At 37.6% G+C, this 18458-nt stretch overlaps 4 protein-coding genes across 4 annotated transcripts; 2 read left to right on the forward strand and 2 right to left on the reverse strand.

The window, feature by feature from the left end:
- Positions 1 to 20: 20 nt before the first annotated feature.
- On the forward strand, positions 21 to 4135 carry bmp8a (bone morphogenetic protein 8a). The gene is made up of 6 exons (XM_077008721.1): positions 21 to 389; positions 1534 to 1682; positions 1923 to 2114; positions 2281 to 2360; positions 2658 to 2768; positions 2975 to 4135. Exons 1-6 carry the CDS (start codon positions 97 to 99, stop codon positions 3122 to 3124), a joined length of 975 nt encoding a protein of 324 aa, XP_076864836.1. The 5' UTR covers positions 21 to 96; the 3' UTR covers positions 3125 to 4135.
- A 1776-nt stretch (positions 4136 to 5911) lies between these two features.
- Positions 5912 to 7646, reverse strand: LOC143516856 (zinc finger protein 706). Its single transcript, XM_077008725.1, has 4 exons — positions 7535 to 7646; positions 6839 to 6981; positions 6585 to 6711; positions 5912 to 6480 (listed from the first exon to the last, which is right to left on the reverse strand). The coding sequence occupies exons 2-3, from the start codon at positions 6971 to 6973 to the stop codon at positions 6616 to 6618; spliced, it is 231 nt and encodes a 76-aa protein (XP_076864840.1). The 5' UTR covers positions 6974 to 6981; positions 7535 to 7646; the 3' UTR covers positions 5912 to 6480; positions 6585 to 6615.
- Positions 7647 to 7855: 209 nt separating this feature from the next.
- psma2b (proteasome 20S subunit alpha 2b) lies at positions 7856 to 10476 on the forward strand. Its single transcript, XM_077008722.1, has 8 exons — positions 7856 to 7972; positions 8204 to 8280; positions 8530 to 8662; positions 8872 to 8994; positions 9141 to 9222; positions 9343 to 9416; positions 9981 to 10038; positions 10230 to 10476. Exons 1-8 carry the CDS (start codon positions 7932 to 7934, stop codon positions 10344 to 10346), a joined length of 705 nt encoding a protein of 234 aa, XP_076864837.1. The 5' UTR covers positions 7856 to 7931; the 3' UTR covers positions 10347 to 10476.
- A 2558-nt stretch (positions 10477 to 13034) lies between these two features.
- Positions 13035 to 15958, reverse strand: ntaq1 (N-terminal glutamine amidase 1). The gene is made up of 6 exons (XM_077008723.1): positions 15751 to 15958; positions 14617 to 14716; positions 14464 to 14514; positions 14207 to 14355; positions 13980 to 14104; positions 13035 to 13908 (listed from the first exon to the last, which is right to left on the reverse strand). Exons 1-6 carry the CDS (start codon positions 15828 to 15830, stop codon positions 13802 to 13804), a joined length of 612 nt encoding a protein of 203 aa, XP_076864838.1. The 5' UTR covers positions 15831 to 15958; the 3' UTR covers positions 13035 to 13801.
- Positions 15959 to 18458: the final 2500 nt, after the last annotated feature.

Genomic DNA, 18458 nt, shown 5'->3' on the forward strand with positions numbered 1-18458 from the left:
TCCCAGAGGCCAGTGTCTCCTGCTCCCTCCCTCCCTTTCATTTCTCTTGGTCTCTTTCACCCTTCCTCTCTCTTCTTTAATAGCGTGTTGGCCGCCATGACACGTCCAGGCAGACTGGGAGTTATCCGTCCTCTTTTATCCCCCTCTCTCTCTGTCTGTTCCTCTCTGACTCTCTATCCCTCTCTCTCTCCCTCAGTGGAGCATGAGAAAGACCTCCTCCTGCCTCGGCCCTACTGGAAGGAGTTCCGTTTCGACCTGACGCCGCTCCCTCAGGGTGAGACGGTGACCGCGGCCGAGTTTCGTATCTACAAGACCCTGAGCGTGGGTCAGCAGGCTGACCGCACCCTCCACATCTCTGTGTATGAGATCCAGAGGGAGAGGAGATACAGGTCTGACTCTCGCCACTTCTAGCCCGCATGTGATTGATCAAACAACTCAGGAATAGCATATAATTCACATTCACACGAGGACCTTTGTTTTGTAGATTTTACTACCCTGCTTTTGTATATGTATGTGTGTGTGTGTGTGTGTGTGTGTGTGTGTGTGTGTGTGTGTGTGTGTGTGTGTGTGTGTTTGGGTGGATGGGTGGGGTGGGGGATACACATTTGTGCTTATATTTAAGATTGTATTGTAGAGAAAAATTGTGATGTAAATACAAAAATTATAGACTCCTTAACATACATAAGAAAAGCAGTTATATAGTGCACTGATTACACTGTTATTACGCACACTTTTTCAATAGACAAATGACTAGCACTTTTTCAGTTCTAGTGTTCAGATGATATTTATTTATTGCAGCAAATGTCATTTTCAGTGATGTCTTTACCTGTGACAGGTGATAAAGTGATAGCCAATTTCTACATGCATCAAGTGTGTTAAACCAGACACATGGAAAAAGACGTTTATAAAAAGACTTTATAGACATTTGTCACAGGGAAAATATAGTGGAATATAATTCATAAGTTGAATAAGTGTTCATAAGTTTACATACCCTGCAGGATTTGTGTATTTTCATATTTTTTATGAGAATAATAATGATAATACAACATAATTTATTCATGTATTTTGGTCTATGTGACTTTGGCTTGGTTTCAACACATTCACTAATTGTCCACTTCTTAATTGGAGTTTGAACACAGCTGACTGGCATTCTCAATTCGTTGGATATCTTTTTATAGTCTTTTCCTGTTTTGTAAAGTTTGACTACCTTCGCACGCAGATCCTTTGATGGTTCTTTCTTGCAGGGGTTTGCCAGGAGTCCAGTAACTTACTGATTCTATATATACACAAGATTGTTGTCTTTATGATTTAAAAAATGGTAAAAAAAATTTGACTATTTGATGGCTTGACCCTACCACTAAACTTGAATAAAAGAAAAATTCTTGTATCATTATTACTCATTATACAAAATCACAATTCTGCCAGGATGTACAAATTTTGAGCACAACTGTATATAAACAATTGTGCTGTTGTCTGCAGTGTGAAGCAGAGACCTTTGACCTCTGCACAGACGTGATCTTGCGGCTGTTTCAGGGAGCCTGAGCTGGTGCTGTTGGACATACAGTCTGTGCCAGCGGGACAGGAGGGCTGGCTGGCGTTTGACGTGACCTCCGCCAGCAATCGCTGGCTGCTACACCCACGGAGCAACCTGGGCATCCGACTGTATGTGGAAACTGAGGATGGTGAGCGTCACATCACGGCATCTCCCAGTGTACCAACGGGAAGAGAGAAGTGTGCCTGGTGATCCACTTCTCTACATTGATGGTTGAGACGATAGTCAGATTATTGAATTTATTTGAATAAATGAATATATTAATATTTATTTGACTAAATGAATATATGAATATTTATATGAATAAGCAAGGATGTGCTATATGTGTAAGACATGTTCACGTTTTCACCGTTCTCCGCTGCGGCCCCAGACGGCTCTTCTCCTGCAGGGTGGGTGGGTTTGGTGGGACGCAGGGGGCCGCGCTCCAAACAGCCCTTCATGGTGACGTTCTTCAGGGCGAGCCAGGCACCGTGCCGCCCGCCTCGGGCCCTCAGACACAGCAGCCCACGCAAGAAGAAACACAAATATGACCTGCCCCACCCAAACAAACCCGGAATATTTGGTAAGCATTTCAGAGACATAAAGTGGAAGACTGACACGCGTGTAATGATAGGTGATTAACTGTTTGAAATAAATATTCGTACTCATTCGCCTCACCTCCCAAAACCTCAGTGGACGTTTGGCTGCGTTCTGTCTTTTGATTTGTGATGTCTTCTTTTTCATGCAAGACCAACATCATCTAAACAGTGGTCGACAGGCCTGTAAGAAGCATGAGTTATATGTTAGCTTCAGTGACCTGGGCTGGAAGGTAAAAAACTTACGCACACCTCACTGGATCATAAAGCATCAGAGCATAAGCAAAAACTGCTTGGTGTTTAGAAAAACTAGTGTTTAGAGTATCTGTAATATATTACTGCCATATCAAGGATGTCACTGGAACACCAGTTGTAACATTACAAAGCCAAGTGTTCTGCATAAATTTAGATTAAAAAAATATATACTTTTTATTATTTTATTTTTTTTACCTTTTTAAATTGTTGTGGTTATGCTGCATCATGTGTACAGACGTGTGTGCTGATTGTGGTCTGTGTCCTGCTGTTATCAGGACTGGGTTTTGGCTCCTCCTGGATACTCGGCGTATTACTGTGATGGGGAATGTGACTACCCTCTGGGCTCCTGTATGAACGCTACTAACCACGCCATGATCCAGCTTGTGGTCAGTAGCTTGAACAAATTATTCCTATATCATTGTCAATGATCTGATTTCATATCCTAGAGCTTACGGATTTCTTAATTTAGAATAGTTAGCAAGACAAAATCAGTTTCATTGGCAGACCACCTATTCTCATTCTAAAATAAATGTGTTTTAGTTTATAAGTTAATCACCTGTGTTATGCCATAATGAGTTCTTGTCCTGGCCAGGTCCACCTTATAAAGCCAAACGAGGTCCCGAAGGCCTGCTGTGCACCCACCAAACTCAGCCCAATCTCCGTGCTCTTCTATGATGACAACAACAATGTAATACTAAAGAAGCATCGGAACATGGTGGTCAAGACCTGCGGTTGCCTGTGAACTAGTAAACAACTGTTGAATTTTCTAGCGTGCAAGTTAATGTTTCATGTGGGTCAACAGACCATTATCGAGGCCAGTGTTTTCTGTCAAGGGTGTTCTTGTCATTCACATTTTTTTCTCATATAAAATAAGCTGACCATTTATGAATTTGATTATACTGGGGCATTGTGGTTTGTAATAATTTATTCATTAATTGTTCCACTGTAAATTAACATAAATCTAATATAGCATTAAAGTGGTTTCACACTAGTACTGTCCATGAAACTGAAACCATCCTTGAGCCTCTACAGGACACAAACGCCTTCAAATATCATTTGCAGTGTGCAAGAATGTGGATGGAATAAATATGCTCAGCAAAAAAAAACTAATAAATTTAAATATATGCTAATATGGAAGCCTGTAGGATATGCAAATGGAGAAGTTCTCATTTGATCACTTTCCAGCTATTCTTCATCTTAAAGCTTTGGCAGGAACAAAGTAGGATTTGCGTTTTCTTGTTTATATGTATTCACCCTGTTCCTCTGCAAGACACATCAGTTTATATTGGTCCATTATAAATGAATGGTTGGACTTTATTTCATCCAAACATTCTGGGTGAAAGTTTAGTACCCTGAGTAAAGGAAAAATGTATCGATTAAATAAAATGTTTTATGGACATTTGGATATTGCATATGGAACAGTAGCATGATGCCTTTGTTTTCTGTTGTGCTGTAAAAAATCATTTAAAGATCAAGCAGGTTGAGTAGATTATTCATGGATTTATTGGTAAAATGTTACTTGTGTACAATAACAGTTAAAATAAAACAATAATAAAAAAAACATTACTCAGTTATAAACCTTTTTAAATGATGTATGACCATCCAGAAAAATACATTATGAATATCCAACCTCAGTGTGGCTGGAACCGGCACATGTGCATGTGCACCGGAACGTGCATGTCCTGAAAGCATTAGGATTACTTTAACATTTTCTGCCACCTTTTGAAAATGACATTGTACTTAACTGTGTGCCTTAATAATAAACTGTCTTCACATATTCTGGTTCTGATGAGTCGGTTCACATTACCAGGATGTGTAAATGTTCACATACAGAATATATTACTCTATTATTTTATTGGCACAAAGTTCAGAAAGAGAAACCAAACTCATTTTGTCCTTCCAGACACTCAGGTTATCCAAGTACCAGATGGTCCTATCATTGAGAAGAACTTGCCTTGGCAAATACCGCTTGCCCAGAACAAAAGGACTGAATTTCTTCCCTCTAATTAGTCCATGGTCAATAACCCAGTTACCACCATATTTTGATAAACACTGGGATCCTCAAACTGCTGAACCCATGCTTGCGTAGCACCAAAGTAATGGGCATTATGAAAGTCTTCGTCCCTTTCTCACCAAACTGCTGAACCCATGCTTGCGTAGCACCAAAGTAATAGGCATTATGAAAGTCTTCGTCCCTTTCTCACCAAACTGAATAAATGTTCCAAAGACTCCAATTAAGTAGAATCCAAAATGTAAACTGGTGGCCACTGGATCATACAGTGCTTAAGAAACGTCTAACATTTCAAAATAAATCTCTAGCTATTTGGAAAATGCTAATATGTTAATGCATGTTAATTACTCTGGATTTAACAGCATGTGACGCCAAGATACAAACTGCAAATGTTAGAATCGCCAAGTAAAATAGCCTCTGCAAAAAAGATTGGTTGAATAGTATCACAAGGTCATTGGGATTCAAAACTTTTCCGGGGGAGGGGGATTGTGTCATCACAATTCCAGCCATCACAACTTAAGCAGTCTTGATGTGCTACATCGCTGTCCAGTGCAGTGTAGTGCGTCTCACTGCTCATCCTAGTCTCAGCCCTGAGTTACATCACTGTGGCCAGTTGACTAACTGGAAGATCATCACTGAACTGGATGTCAAACTTGTTCTTCCTGAAAACTGAGGATAATGTGGTTAAATGCATTTTCTCTGTTGTTTATGCTTTTTTGATTACATTTTTAATGGAAAAGCACTGACTGGGGATGTGGTGTTTGGATTCAAGCTTTGTACCTCAGTATATTCATGCATCAGAAACAAAAAAGGTGCATTTGAAAATTTTAATAATGCATTTTAAATTGAAGTTTGTAACTGTACAAAGTGAATAGAAAACTCATTTTATTATTGGGGGCATAAGATGATGTAAAAGCATTATTTTGCAGAACTGGGTTATCTGCCAAAAGCTTTGCAGAATATTAATAGTTATGTTAGAAAATACTCAAATGAAAACTTATTCTACCACATCTAGCCATGCTTCAGAGGAAACACAGGCATGATCCGTCAATACCAAACTCCAGGGCATTCCTAAAGTAGCATGGTCTTTTGATTTGAGTGCAAATACTTCAAACACTTACCAACACTTTGAATAAAATGAACAATTATCATTAGTACTTGACTGTATGTTACAACCAATCATATCCACTACACTGCTAAAGCAAAATAATAAAAAATATATACAAATTTGATATTTTGTAGCCACTGCTCCTGTGGGTCTAAAAATAATAATTCAAATCAGTTTGTCTCACAATTAACATGGACCTTAACAGTTTGTTTTAAACATTTGTAAATGCACAAATCCAAAATGGACCTGATTACATTTTTGGTAAAAACTGTAATAAAATATATATACTGATTACATTTTTCCATGATTTTCTAGCAAATGGAAATAATGCTGATTTGCAGTAACAACTGATTTACAAAAGGTAAGGAAAAAACAGACCCAAATTAAAACACCCTTACAGACCACGATAATTACTTTATGCTCATATATTTATTGAAAACCATAAAAAAATAAGAGGGAGAGGGCAGAGAAAATGCACTGAGCAATTCCAGGGTCTCTGATCAACATGCAGGACTTCGCAGGAGAACAGAGGTGTCTCGCTTTGAACGTCCTTTTGGCCAACCGACTTGGGGTAGTTCAATCACAGCCCTGGCCATCGTTAATACACACAGTGATGCAACTCCTTTTGTGGCTCATGTTTAAACAACAGGACATAATATATGGGCATTACTGAATAAAATGCAGTGGAAAAACATTGTGCATCATTATGCATGTGCTTTAAAAACTGAAAGAAAATACAAACAGTGGGCGAGTACTAAGGGGCTTTACTACTCGAGACAGACTTGTTAGGACACACAGCACTCTTGAAATGACCGGTGAGCCAAACGAAGACAATGCACATATAAAACTATAAAGTCGAAGGGGTGCTGGTGTGCTTTAGCCCGTTCTTAGGTTTACTGTCACAATGTGTCCAGAATCGGTCTGTTACGATGAGCTGAATCAGTTGGCCAAGCTGAATCATATCATGTTTCCCCAGGGTCTGTAAATTACACCACAAGGAATAAAATAAAATAAAAAAGTGACATGTGAACAAGTAAAGCCTGTATTATAGTTGGATCATAGGTCACAAACATTCACACTTACCCCAAATACAGATATTCATTCCTAGTGTCCTTTATGCCTGCACATCCATAAGTTCAGGTGGCATAGGAGACTTGGGATGTTTGCTCTCGAAATGCTGTTTGAAAGTCTTGGGGTCTGGCATCTGTGTCTAAATTCGGTGCAAAAGAAAAAAGAAAAGCCCAAAGGTCACATGCCAGTACACAAGGCTTTAGAAACGTTCCACACTATAATTGACACTTTCACAAATGTTAGAATTCACATTCCCATGAACCCACCCTGCAGACAGGACATGTGTGGACCAGTGCTGCTTTGGCCGCAGTCTTCTGGTCCGCTCCCTGAGACTTCTTCTTCTCTGCTGCCTTCTTGGCGTTCTTCTGCTGGGACTGGATCTTCTGCTGACCGCGGGCCATGGCTCCGCCTGAAAAAGGTACATCAGACATCTGCCATACTAGCAAAATATATGAAAATGGTAAGCAAGCGTACCATTTATGCAAACAAAAAAAACCTAAATCATCAGCTTAGTCGTATAGATGATCTAGTTCTCTGGGTACTACACTACATCTACAGTGTTGCAGGCTGAAGACCCAGCTGGGGTATTACGTTAACGTAAAGCTGCGAGAGCACCCATATACATCTCCTTGTACTAAATTAGATGAGGCGGGATGTCTTCTGGTCGCGGTACATGAAATAATCACGTAGTTGACTCCGCCAGTTGATCTGCTGGCGTTTATTTCCCCCAACATCTATCTAGCCAGCTGGCCATCTTCCCTCCTTCGTCCGACATTAACGTTACATCCATTGGCATCCCGCCTTGTTCGCTTGATCCAGTTTCCGTGTCCAGTTAGCCAAAAAAACTTGTCAATATAGTATGGGGGGGGAAATGCAAAAGGCGTGATAACGGATGAATGTACTGAAAATAACAAACGATTTAGGAATTTAAATTATATTTAAGGAGAATCTAAAGACAATACCTTGACGTTCCTGTAGCTACAGTTTGTTGAAGGGGCGAAGAAGAGTAGAGCGGACAACGCAAGTCGGTTTTCCGGTGCATATTTATAATAAAAGTCTTAAACAAATTGGCCTTTGAATCGTTGACTTGCTACGTATTTTTGTTTTATTTTTGTAAAATAAATGCTTAATAATTTTTTATTAGATTAGTCTAAAAGCTAATTTAAATGTTTGCCATTAATTTAGGTTATGTTTATATTATAATAAAATATACATTTAGATACACGCATATATCTAAAGATTTAAAAGACAATTACTAAATCAGTTACTGGCTAATTGTGACTCGTCAAGCTAACTTTTATTTTGACGTAACTAGCAACCGGAAGTTATTTGAGCGTGTCAAACTAAAAGGAATAAAAAATGGCAGAGCGAGGATACAGTTTTTCTCTCACCACATTTAGGTAAACTGTTAATATAATTTATATGTGTTATATTTTATATATACGCGTTATATCCAATAACACGTCCGAGAAACACTTTCACGCTAATCGAGCAAGTCGTTAAAAGTTCAATTTGAGTATATTCTGTGCTCCTTGGATAACGTGAAATAATGAGACATTCTGCGCCACGGTCACATCTGTGTTCCGCAGCACAAGAGTTGAAATTTTACCAACAGTGTTTCTTCTTCATAGCCCGTCTGGCAAACTGGTGCAGATCGAGTACGCGCTGGCAGCTGTGGCGGCTGGTGCACCCTCTGTAGGAATCAAAGGTAAATCATTATGCTTATTTATCTATTAGTTTTAGTCACGTTCATATGGTGGCTTTCTTGTATCCATGGTCGCTTCACAAAGAACTCGGGGCAGAGGAAAAGAAGGATATGGTCCACTTTTTTACCATTTCCATTGAGGGTCAATTTGAATGTGCCAAAAGGCCAAATTAGCGTTCTGTTGAGATATGTTGTGTGATGATGCATTCTTATGATGCTGCAATTTTTAATAACTTTTCTCCCATTTTTAAGCATCCAATGGTGTGGTGTTGGCAACTGAGAAGAAACAGAAGTCTGTCCTTTACGATGAGCAGAGTGTTCATAAAGTTGAACCTATAACTAAACACATTGGAATGGTGTACAGCGGTATGGGTCCAGACTACAGGTATGCAATATTCAAAAATTCACATCTTTTAAACACAAACCAAGTTCTGTGTGTGAGAGCGCTTTTCAGAGCGCTGTCTTCATGTTCAGTCACTTCTGTGTTTGTAGTCCATCCATCTATCCACTGTAGTTGCTACACCAAGTAGTTTGTAGTTTGTCACCTAATTGATGAATCAGTCAGTATTCAGATGTTCTTTAATGTCACGACAGGGTTTTGGTCAGAAGAGCCCGGAAACTGGCCCAGCAGTACTTCTTGGTTTACCAAGAGCCCATTCCCACAGGCCAGCTGGTGCAGAGAGTGGCATCTGTAATGCAAGAGTATACACAGTCAGGGTATGTTCGCTGACTTTCCCATGCTAATTAATATGTAACACTATATAAGACATAAGAATATGGGTTGCTGATGTCCCTTATTATGTAGGACTTTATAATATTATAACCATACTGTTTTCTGCATTTCTGATTGTATCGTTTTGTAGAGGTGTTCGTCCTTTTGGAGTGTCCCTCCTGATTGCTGGTTGGGATGAGGACCGACCATACCTCTTTCAGTCTGATCCATCGGTAAGAAAAACAAAAGCAAACCTCAATAAGTGGCACATTTTGTGTTGTGGCCTGTTTGTTTTTTCTTCATTATATGGCAAAGTGTTATGTGACCTGTCCTCATTCCTGATGTCTCCATAGGGTGCATATTTTGCCTGGAAAGCTACAGCAATGGGAAAGAACTACGTGAATGGAAAAACATTCCTAGAGAAAAGGTAATCATAAAAAGTAACAAAAGTGTTGTAGTTAATGCATCAAGTAGAATTCATGAGGAAGAACTTTCATTTTCATGAGGAAGAACTTTCATTTTCAGTGTCATTGTTTGTTGGCTGCAACAATTAATGTTATAACCCTAACCCTAAGTCTTCACATAGTAGATCTTTATTTAAGCTTACTTATTTTGCTTCCATTTTAGATCATAAATAAATTAAATAAATAAAATCATAATTTTTTAAACTAATAGATATTATATTTAATATGTTACCCGAAAGTTAGGCCTATTCAATGATTATGACTGGTTTGAGACACTCGAGCATCCAATCTGAGCGGAAAATGTACCTTTTGCCCATCACTACACTGTGTGTTATCTGTTGCTAGATAAATCAGTACACAGCATATATTGCAAAATAGTTGTAAATGTTTAAAAGTGAATTTCTTTTACATTTGTATATGATCTATAGTTTTAAGCATTCTGAAGAATTCAGTTTATTTTAAAAGGCAATAAAGCTCTTGCCTACACAATACTAAATTAAGAATTATTACTGTTGAATTAATTCCAGATACAATGAAGATCTTGAACTTGAAGATGCTATACATACAGCCATCTTGACATTAAAGGTATGTTCAAGCTATGCATCAGTAGACGGTTTTTTGTCTTGCTAAAGTCATATTTAGTCTTTCATTTACATGAAAGAATAAGAATACAAGTCTTTAAATAAGTTAACTTACCTTGTCCAATCCTAAGAACTTATCAGTCAACCTATCTTTTGACTATTTGATGTAATTTATATTGGGGAATCTTTCCACAGGAAAGCTTTGAGGGTCAGATGACTGAAGATAACATTGAAGTGGGCATCTGTAATGAGGATGGGTTTCGTAGACTTTCACCGGCTGAAGTAAAGGATTACCTGGCAGCAATTGCATAAATACAATGGTCATACAAAAGTTTGTTCATTTTTTTCTCAAACATTCTCAATAATAGCATTTGTATTATTTATATATCTTATCCATATCCTTTGTATAAGAACACAAAAAATCAATAAATTATAAAACCTATATTGCCATGAATCTCTTCCTGAATTTAAACTCATAAAATACCGTTGTAAGGGATTGTTTCCTGAACCTGTCTTAAAAGTAATTACAACAGCACACCAGCAAACTTTCAGCAATTATGAAACTGAACAGGTATAATTACAAAATCACCACCGCCTGATATAGTGTAAACACTTCTTCCCAGTGGGAGAATAAACGCACATAAGAGCGGTTTATGAAGCTGATTTTTATTTTTATTTTAAACAGCATTATCACAGAGGTTGGATTTTACATTTCACAGTTGGTGCAGACAATAAAACAGTTGGCACTTTACAAAGCAAATTATGTTAATCTTTTTTGGATTCAAGTTCTCCACTGAATCCAAAATAACTCCAGTGCTTTACAAACTAAGGCTGAAATGTGGGGTGGGGTTTGGGGGTTTTCCACCAGAGCTGGAACTTTGCAGAAAATGACCTACTCCATATTGAATGCAATGGTGTCTGGCTTTTAAGGGTCTTGTATAAATGTGTTCATAGAATCGGTTAAGCTCTAGATTATTATAGAGCAGGATCTGTCAGCTTTTGTGATTAAAACCAGGGCCCACATGAAACTGGTGGTCTGGATCTGGCAGTAGGTCTAGACAGCATGAAGGGAAGATATAAGAAAGGACTCTGCAGTGTCAGAGGACAAAAATCAATAAATTCATGGGTGTCAGATTGTGATATTACATTATTTTTCTTTAAAGAATGGAATCATAGTTGTTTGTTTATTTTCTCAGTCCTTCTGAGCATAGACAACAATCTTTGCTAGTCTTTTTGCTCCTGAAAATTATAACTTCGAACAAGCTATTTGAAATGTATTTATAGAAACTAAATATATTTATAGAAACTAAAATCATCGTTTACTATACATTTTGTACTGGACCCTTTACCAACATGCTTTTTCAAGCAGGTTCTGAGCTCATTAGTTAAAGAAGTGCTAACAATTATTAATCAGTCTCTGCAACTGGGAGAATTCTGTAACATTTTTAAAACTGCAGTGGTTAAACCACTATTAAAGAACATAAATCTTGATCCCACAATTCTCAATAATTATCGACCTATATCTAACATTTTCTTTCTTAGCAAAATCATTGAAAAAGTTCAAATAAATTACACTTTTCAGTCTGGTTTCAGAGCTCTCCACAGCACTGAAACAGCACTAGTTAAGGTAGTAAATGACCTGAGATTGAATAAGGATGCAGGCAAACTCTCAGTCCTTTTTCTGCTAGATTTAAGCACTGCTTTTGACACTGTTGATCATGAAATACTTGATTGACTACAGAGCTGGGTAGGCCTTAGTGGCTTAGGCTTAGATTGTTTTAGATCTTATCTAACTGGGCGTGATTACTATGTTGCATTAGGTACCTCTTCCACACGTCAAAAAATATCTTGTGGCGTCCCCCAAGGATCAATTCTTGGGCCTTTACTGTTCAACCTATAGATGCTTCCATTACCACATATCATTAACAAACATGGTATTAGTTATCATCCATATGCAGATGACACTCAATTTTACATTTCCCTAGAACCTAAAGCCCTAAAATCAATTTACTCAATGTTTGACTGCATAGGTGATATACAGACATGGATGTATGACACTTTTCTAAATAAAGAAAAGACAGAGGTTCTTGTTCTTGCTAGTGATTCACAAAGGAATGATGTCCAGACTTATTTAAATCAAATGAATCTGTAGGCCAAACAATGTGTTAAGAACCTGGACGTCACTTTTGATAATGAACTTAGTTTCAAATCACACATCATGACTACATGCAAAACAACTTATTTTCACATTCGAAACATTGCTAAGATCTAAGATATGCTCTCTCCTGCTGACAGTGAAAAACTTGTCCATGCATTTATCACATCAAGGCTAGATTATTGTAACGCTGTTCTATCTGCTCTTCCAAAGAGCTCTATTTCTCACCTACAGCAAGTTCAGAACCCTGCTGCAAGGAGAAAGAGATCATATTACACCTGCACTCCACTCACTGCACTAGTCAGTTTTAGAATAGATTTTAAGGTTCTAGTGATGGTTTTTAAATGTCTTCATGGTCTTGCTCCTCTTTACCTCAGTGAAATGATGGGTAGATATGTTCCAGTCAGGTGTCTCAGGTCTTCAAACAGTAATCTACTGATGATTCCTAAAAGCCGATTAAAGATTGGCGAGGGTGCTTTTTGCCACTATGGCCCAAAGCTCTGGAACGCCCTGCACAACTTCAAGAAGAATCTCAAAACCTTCCTGTTTAGATCTGCTTTTAGTTAAGAAACTCTAACTCTTTTCTAATTATAGTAGTTCTAATAGTTTTCATCTTATTTACTTTATTACATTTTTGTTTAGTTACATGTCTGTTCTAATTATTTTGTTTTGCCATCTTATTTACTTTATTATGTTGTCTATTTGTCATTTTATTATTTTATTGTTTGTTTCCTTTTTATCTTTAATTTCTTTTAACATTTTCTTTTTGTCTTCTTATCTTTACTTCCTTTTAATGTTTTTATTTATTCTGTAAAGCCCTTTGAGTTGCATGTATGTATGAAAGGTGCTATACAAATAAAGATTATTATTATTTGTAGCATTTACAAATGTACATGGACTGTTTAAAAATTGTAAATGATTAACACAGACACACAAACATGATGGAAAAACCCCAAATGAATTAGCCCAGGTAGTGTTTTTCCCCTTAGACAGAGCTGACAATTTCACAGCTACATTTCCTAAACAAACATTACCTAAATTAGCATGTCAATTACCCCTTAAACGATAAGGCTAACTAGTGGGCAACAATGAAAACATTCAGTCCTACCAGTAACAACTGTTGTACACACATCCTCTGTTGAATGGGCTGATAGATACTCCTTCACACTAAGTTTCTACACAAAGCCTGGATTAAATGTCCCTTCACTAGCAATTACCATAACACACAAAGAAAATGCTGATAAATAGCAAACTAGTTTTAAAATAAATAAGTGTATTGTTAGTCTGCATTTTGTTCTATTTCATGGTGCAAGTCAGAAAAACAATTTTCTAAGCCTTTCTTACAATTTGCAGTACTAACCCTGTTCATAAGAGCTATTTGTTATAAGTACCACACAGTAAGATTCAGAAATATATTATTAAATCTGACAAAAATCAACAAACAAACAAAACAAAACAAAACCAAATGCCCGAGTGAATACTAGGACATGCATAAGAGAAATGTATGAGATGCTGTTTGAGATGTGATGGTAAAATCAGAAACATTCATCTCTTTGGAGTCATCTCTTTTTCAGCAGGACGTCCAATGTGGTCTCTCCGCTGAATCCAAAATTCAATTCTTAGCTCCAAAGTGTTGCACAAAGTCAGAAAGTTTATAGACTTCGCCACAGCCTATATTAGCATCCATGCTGATGAAGTCATCTAGATTCATCTTGGATTCTAAAGGAAACACAACATATAAAACAGTGCATCTTTATCTATATCTATATGTATGTCTAAATATACTCTACCTGTTGTTTGTATGCAAGGATAGGCTGGAGGGGGCATACGCCACACCCCACTTGCAGACTTCATGTGGGATCTATCTGAAGCAAACTTCTTTAGGTAGGTGACAGCTGGTATAACCCGCAACTTCCTGAAAAACAATAAACATATTTGGAAAATGTGAAGTGGTAAAAATATTGAAGAAAATATTGATGTTTCTTCCTACCCTTATAAAATACATTAATAATCTTGCCTCCGAAATCCTGGCTTTAAGTGAACATCTGACTGAAGGGCTTCTCTTGAGTACACATCAAAAGCACACGGGAAGGCGAGGACGGTGTCTAGATCATATATACAGCTCTGGCCTTGTTGGTTACAGTGCAACAGCACAACATGGTAATCCTAAAACATGGAGAATTTATCACCATGTATTAGATTGCATATGGTCATACATTGCAAAAAAGTGTATTTAATTTTGTCTTCCTTGAGGCTTCATGGGGGCTTGCTTACCCAAATGACGGGTTCATTATCGCTACTGGATTTTTGTTTCCAGATTGGCACCTGGATTACAAAGAAAAACAAAGCAAGTCCAAATCAATGAGAATGCTTTAACAAAATACTTTTTGCTGTTTTGTTAGACTTTTCGTTAGTCAGAATACCCACTGTTTTTCTTTCATTTGATATGAAGACAGCATACACTTCATCCATTGGACAAGTCTCTTGAGCCTTGACAAACTCGCATAATTTCCAAACATTCTCCTCACTACAGAATAAGTACAGGGCTTAATGTTAGTTTTCATTAAGAACATTATAGCTAAGTCTTAAATAGACCATGTGCCTCCTATATGTTTATATGAACACAGACTTAGAAGAGCAAACCCTTGGTCTAGACTGACCACACCTTTTTTGCTGTCTCTCAAAACAAACATGCTTGCTTATAACTTAGATTTTAAAGGAATACATTAATTATGGTATTCAAAAAAATATTTCATTTCTTGGCTGTTTCAAAACCTGTTAAGAATTCCACAAACAAATTCTAATAAAAAATCTTTTTTAGTTAATGGGTCTTTAAGTACTCTCAAGAGAACAATTAGGCAATATCTTTAAATTTCATTTCAACAGGGTATAAATATATGGTGAACACAAGCATCTATAAATATGGTTGAAATTAAAACACAAAATTAAAAGGTGAAAAAAAATCTAATGATTACATTAGTAAATGATTACATTAGAATATTTTGTAATTAAGTGTAGATGTGTTGAACAGACTGAAAGAGTACAAGAGAATGTCTATTTTCTTCCAAGACAGAAAAGAGTGAAAATTGAAAAGGATGGAAGGCCAGGCTTAATAACAACTAATTTACTAACTAGAACTACAACTTGACTGGTACACGATTCTGTGGTAAGACACAAATAAAATGTATTTGATCAAAACACCAGGGCTGGAATTTTGAATATGATGGTGATGAATGTGCTGTTTTTTTTATTTTTAACATCTATAACATTAGTCTTGTATAAATGTGTTTACAGAATCTGTAATCTGTCATTAAAACATAGACGCCGAAGTGAAAACAGTGGTCTTAATCCCACTAGAAAGGGCAACAGGGCAATACAGAATGAAGGGAAGACATGAAAGCAAAAGACTTGGCAAAGACCGATGGCTTACACTAGTTTACATAAAGAAGACCTTAGACTCTAAGGCTTAGAGGTAGGAATCATTACTAATTACCATGTGAATTAGCTGCGCCTTAAACAGTTAAGAGTAAGCCAGGCACAATATAAAACATTCAGTCCTACCAGTAGCAGCTCGTGTACACACATTCATTTCTTGATGGGGTGATAACTGTATATTTTAAAGACATGCCTTCTTCATGCATATTTTCTACGAACAGTCTGCATTAAATTAAACGTATTTTATTAGCAATTATTTCATAATACAAAGGGAAAATTAAGGAATAGCTACATAGCTAGTTAGCTTACTATACTGCATTTCCTCATATTTCGTTGTGTGTTACAATTTAAAGGTCCGTAAGGAAATAAAGAATGGTATTTAGTACCGAGGTCCGTTGGGCAACAACTACATTAAATTAAATACAGAAAATGATCATTACGGGAGACTGGGTATGGTTTTAACACGTTTTGCTTCAGAACCTGTAACTCACTGAATTTTAGAGCTAGATTTCTCAAACGTTTATACAAAGTACACCCATTTGTTTACTACAAATGGCACCTATTCAAAAGAAGCAAAAACAGAGGCCACACCATGCAATATGCTTCATAAAGAGGTTTTTGAAATAAAATAATAAAATAACAATCCAGAACAAACTCTCTCTCTCTCTCTCTCTGTGACTGACCATAACTCATATCCACTTTCTGTTTTACTCAGAAGAGTGCGTGTGTGTGTGTGTGTGTGTGTGTGTGTGTGTGTGTGTGTGTGTGTGTGTGTGTGTGTGTGTGTGTGTGTGTTCGTGCGTGCGTGCGTGCGTGTGTGTGTGTGTGTGTGTGTGTGTGTGTGTGTACATTAGTGCACTAGAACAAACTTATTTAATAATATGTATGCTTAATGAACACTCTAATATAATGTACCTGTAGGTAGAACATGTAGGTCAAACAATAAACAATGTCAATGTGTGTGTGTGTGTGTGTGTGTGTGTGTGTGTGTGTGTGTGTGTGTGTGTGTGTGTGTGTGTGTGTGTGTGTTACATGGAAAATGTGCCTTCACAACTGATCTGACTGACTTGCCCTTCTTTGTGACCTTAGCAGATTTTTTTTAACATTTGCAGGCACACTTCTGTCAGTGTTTCTTTCCCACTTCCTATGCATTCTGTAAAATTATTAAAATCAAGAAAGCTTTCTTTTTTGTATTTAAGGTGATGGTTGTAACACTTTTTAAAGCTGTGTTACAACCCACCCCACCCCTGTCAGCCAGGGGTAACCACGATGATTTCCTCGGCGGCAAATAATGCTTTAAAGAATATAAACTAACCTGCACGAAGCCAGGCAAGATGCACCCAATTAGTCAGTCTTGCATAGCCTATATTTTACTGTTAATTGTGTAATGTTTGTACCATTCAAGTTTTGGAGAATTATTTGTTTAAAAATAAGACTAGAAAACGTTAATGTATCAATTTAAAGCTTTACACGCTTGGCTCTAACTTTAGTGGATATAATTTGTTTTGAGATTTGTTTTGAGACTTAATGTTAATTTACAATTATTTATATAATTTCTTTTACATAATATTACAAAGTATGGGTAATAAGAAGAACAAAAGGTGTACTTATCACTAGACTATAGGTCATGGGCTATAGTGCCAGATCCTGCCTCCCATTAACACCTCATAAGATAATACCTGCAATTGGTATGCAACGTCCCAATATCTCATGGCATTCAACTCAACGTATATAAGGGCAGACCAACCTTGGACCTCTAAACTCAGTCTTTCTGGGTCTGTCTTCAGTAAGACACTGATTTTCTTCTGTTGCTATGGCTAAAACCTTGCGTGGAAGATGTACTCCTTTACCAGCAAAGTCCAAAGGGGTTCAGAGACGAAAATACAAACGATTCACGAAAGGAACATATATTGGCCTTATTGCATCTATCATTCAAGATTCTCCGAACAAGATGCTCACATTTAAGAATGTAAGTGTGAATATTAATGCAGTGCTACACGGAAAAAACACTCTGAATATCTGTCAAATGTGTTATTATTATTATTATTATTATTATTATTATTATTATTATATTAACCTATATGTATATGCGATTTTCCCCATAGATAATGGTGAAACTGGCTGCATTCGTTTCTGGAGACAAAGGGGGTCTCGAAAATAGCATCAGAGTGTGTCTGTCGTCCAATAAGTGCTTTGCAAAAGTAAGACTCTTTAAAATTATTTATTTTAATTAATATATAATTGTACTGCACCAACAAATTTGACCTCAACATCTCATTTTAATTCTAGGTGCCTGTTGATCCAGACTATCCGAATGCCAAAAATAATTTTTGGAGAGTGGATGAAAGCTGCATAACCCAAAAGATGCTGCGTCGCCATTTCAACAACTCGGCTGCTATGTTTCCCGGGTTGCTTCCTGATAGAAACACTGCCACACATGTTGCGGCAGAGCCCAAGTCGCCAGTGGGCCATGCAGGCGTGAGAAATCAGCAGGTCAAGCCGGTCAAGTTTAACAGTTCGTTTTCTGTGGAGTCCCTGTTAAAAAACGACCAGGTCTCAGCGGACTCGTCCCACCAGTCCCCTGCGCCAGAACAAGGCCCCAGACTCGACATGGCGACTATGTCGCCCAACCGCAGCGTCTGTCGGCCCGATCAGTTTTACGTAAGGGAAACTTTCGTTAGAATGAAATATTTAGACGAAGAATATCAGCAACACAACGTTGCAAACTCGGCGGATGGAGTCTGGCCGTACCCTATGATGGCTTTGCCTGCTGAACCCGACCAGGCACTCTGTCCACCACACTTGTCTTATCAGACCTTCATCAGACCTTCAAG

The sequence above is a fragment of the Brachyhypopomus gauderio genome, chromosome 6 (assembly GCF_052324685.1).
Source record: "Brachyhypopomus gauderio isolate BG-103 chromosome 6, BGAUD_0.2, whole genome shotgun sequence".
In the NCBI taxonomy this organism is placed as follows: Eukaryota; Metazoa; Chordata; class Actinopteri; order Gymnotiformes; family Hypopomidae; genus Brachyhypopomus; species Brachyhypopomus gauderio.